The following is a 3061-nucleotide window of genomic DNA, read 5'->3' as shown; positions in this document are numbered from 1 at the left end:
CGGGGCGTTAAGCGTCAGGGAAGCGTCCAGGCACCCACACGCCATCGCTTGTGGGCTGCCCAATGTATGTCGAGCGCTCGGTCGCATTTTAGCATGTCAACCGTTGACTTGTGAAAAAACTAAAAAAATCACAAAAAATGAAAAAATTGTGAATTCAAAAATGTTCATGGATTTTGGAAAAAGTTCACAAATTTGAAAAAGAAATCATTGAATTTTGCAAAAGAAATCGATTTGGGAAAAGAATATCGAATTTGCAAAAAAAACAATTTGAAAAAACTTCATTGAATTTGAAAAAAAGTTCATCGAATTTTAAAAAATTACTAAATTTGGAAAAAATTAATTGATTTTTTAAAAAGCTTATCAATTTTGCAAAAAAGAAATTCATCGATTTGAAGAAAAAGTTTACGATTAAAAAATAGTTCATCGAACCAGAAAAGGGAAAAAAGAAAAAAGAAAATTGAACATAAATATTATTAATTTACAGAACTTAGTAAGTTCATCATAGATATGCATGTTGTATGGCTAGTATGCACCTCCATATTTACATATTAGTATGAGATTAGCATACTGTTAGTGATATCATCAAGATTTATTTCTGAATTAATTTAATCAGAAAAATATTAATTTACCGAAGCACTTGGTATAGCTATTGCGAAAGATTTTATACTGGACCTTGTAAACCGACCTGGTAGTGTAGGCTATCCATGAGAGAGACCGTCGGTCGGAACCACCTCATGAATGGCATATCACAAAGACTCAAGAGCAGGATGAAGGTGTTGCATTGTCAAAAAGAAGAAGAAAAAAGAAGAATGAACTCGTGTTAGGCATTTGTGTCCGAGAGAGCTTCACGGACAGAAATGCAAGCGTAGATGGCAGGAGCGAGAAAAACGTGCACCGACCATGACCCAGATGGACCGGCAGGGGGGAAAGATGATGATCATGCCGGCCAGCATCAATATGTGTTCGAAAGAGCTTATGTAGCTAGCGGGCAAAGACCATACAAGAAACATAGGCTTACAAGCCGATATAAGATGGATAAACCGTCCAATCCAAAGATAGAACTAGCAGCTAAGCTATATATATGATGACTAGTACAATCCTCATGACAAGCTAGTCTTGTTGGCACTAACATAAGCCACTCCCTCCGTCCCATAATATAAAAACATTAATATAAAAGCAATTTTGACACTAGTAAGTATGCTGTAGGAGAGGAAAGGTGTATTCAACTAGTAACTTTGTTCCACCAGTCCGCGACAGACTTTTTTGGTGGAACAAACACGAGCAAGCCGATGCCAACTCCAGTCAAAAGGCCATTCGTACATGCCCCCAAAAACTTGTAGTAAGTATTGCGTCTTTCGTGGCGTCGACAAAAACGCCTGCAAAACAATACAATACAAAAACAATATATACGGATGAGATGGAATATAGTACAACTTTGATGAATTGGATTTGTAGTAGCTTAACGAAAGACGTTTCTGTAGCTTAGTCTTAGTATTATCTATTTGGATTGTACTAAGATTAGGCTGCAAAAACGTCCAATACAAGTACTCCCTCCGTTCCAAAATCTTTGTCTTAGATTCGCCTAGATACATCCGTATTTAGACGAATCTAAGACAAGAATGGGACGGAGGGAGTACATGACAAGAGACAATATGCGAAATAATAATAATCAAATGAGACAAGATAGATAGTTACCAGATTGGGTCTTGGGGTCTAGGGTTGATTTGGGAGGAGAGGCGCTGCATGAGAAGCATGTACTCGCGACTCATCCTGCGCGGGACATCGTAGGTGGTAACCATGCCATGCACCTTGTCGAACAGCTCCTCTTTGGCCTTGTCGATCTCCGCCACGCGGGCCGCGGCGTCCCTCATCTCCTCCGGGCTGCAGGGCTTGGTGTGGGCGAGCCGCACCCTTGCCGCCGCCACGGGCGCTCGCCGGAGCAAAGCGCCACCGCCGAATCTCATCGCCGCCGCCATCGACTTCTTCACTTGATGCCTGATGATCCTCTCGATCGATTCTACTCCAGTATATATCAGATCAGAGGGAGGCGCCTTCGTTTCCGTCTCCAACACGAAAGCAAGAAGGGGATCTCAATCTGGAGATCGATTAGGGGAGCTCTTTTTCCTTTTCCTTTTTTTTTTAGTCTACACGAACACAAAGCTCTTTTTCCCTTGCTCGCTCGCCCCAGGTATATACTCCAGCACAAGGCCCAGCCCACGTACACAGTCCACTTCGGCAGTTTTCAGGGACCTCCTAGTCAGCGCTTCAGGCGCCAGATGAGCCAACTGGCGCTCACTGCGGCACGCCAGTGGGCCGGCCCAGGAACAGCAGCGCAAAAAGTAATAGCGCGAGAAAAATATCAAACAATTGGCTGCCGGCTGCCGCATGGAATCAAACCGGAGACATTCAGATCAGAGCGCGCTCGGCTGACCACTTGTGGCACAACGACCATTTGTCAAAAATGATGCACGTACATATAATGAACACAATAGTTGCCGTGCTATTTAGGAAAACTTGATTTCTTTTCAAGCATAAACCTGAACAAAACTTCAATGTCCACAGATTTAAAAAATATCCCGAATTAGAAAAAAAGTTCACGTATTCAAAAAAGTAGACGGATTCAAAAAAGTTCATGAAATTGAAAAAAGTTCATCAAATTTGAAAAGGAGTTCACTAAATTTAAAAAAAGTTCATGGAATTTCCAAAAAGTTCACCAACCTTTCAATAAAAGTTCATCATTTTTTTTGAAAACCAATAGATTTTGAAAAAAGTTCATAGATTTTGGAAAAAGTTCATCTTAATTTAAAAAGTTCATTGAAGTTGAAAAGAGTTCTTCAAATTTGAAAAAAGTTCACCAAATTTGAAAAGAGTTCATCGAATTTGATTTTTTGATCAATTTAGAAAAAAAATCACGAATTTAGAAAAAAGAACGCATTAAATAAAACAAAAGAAAGAAACAGAAAAGGATAAGAAAGAGAAAATTAAAGAAAAATATAGAAAATGCAAACAAGAAAGAGAAAAAAGACAAAGAAAGAAAGAACAAAAAGGGCAAATGGGAGAA

At 39.7% G+C, this 3061-nt stretch overlaps 1 protein-coding gene across 1 annotated transcript; it reads right to left on the bottom strand.

Moving 5' to 3' along the window:
• Nucleotides 1-1003: 1003 nt before the first annotated feature.
• On the bottom strand, nt 1004-2142 carry LOC119314233. Its single transcript, XM_037588987.1, has 2 exons — nt 1696-2142; nt 1004-1376 (listed from the first exon to the last, which is right to left on the bottom strand). The coding sequence occupies exons 1-2, from the start codon at nt 1974-1976 to the stop codon at nt 1223-1225; spliced, it is 435 nt and encodes a 144-aa protein (XP_037444884.1). The 5' UTR covers nt 1977-2142; the 3' UTR covers nt 1004-1222.
• Between the last annotated feature and the right edge of the window lie 919 nt (nt 2143-3061).

The sequence above is a fragment of the Triticum dicoccoides genome, chromosome 1B (genome assembly GCF_002162155.2).
Source record: "Triticum dicoccoides isolate Atlit2015 ecotype Zavitan chromosome 1B, WEW_v2.0, whole genome shotgun sequence".
In the NCBI taxonomy this organism is placed as follows: Eukaryota; Viridiplantae; Streptophyta; class Magnoliopsida; order Poales; family Poaceae; genus Triticum; species Triticum dicoccoides.
This window is presented reverse-complemented; position numbering and strand designations above follow the sequence as displayed.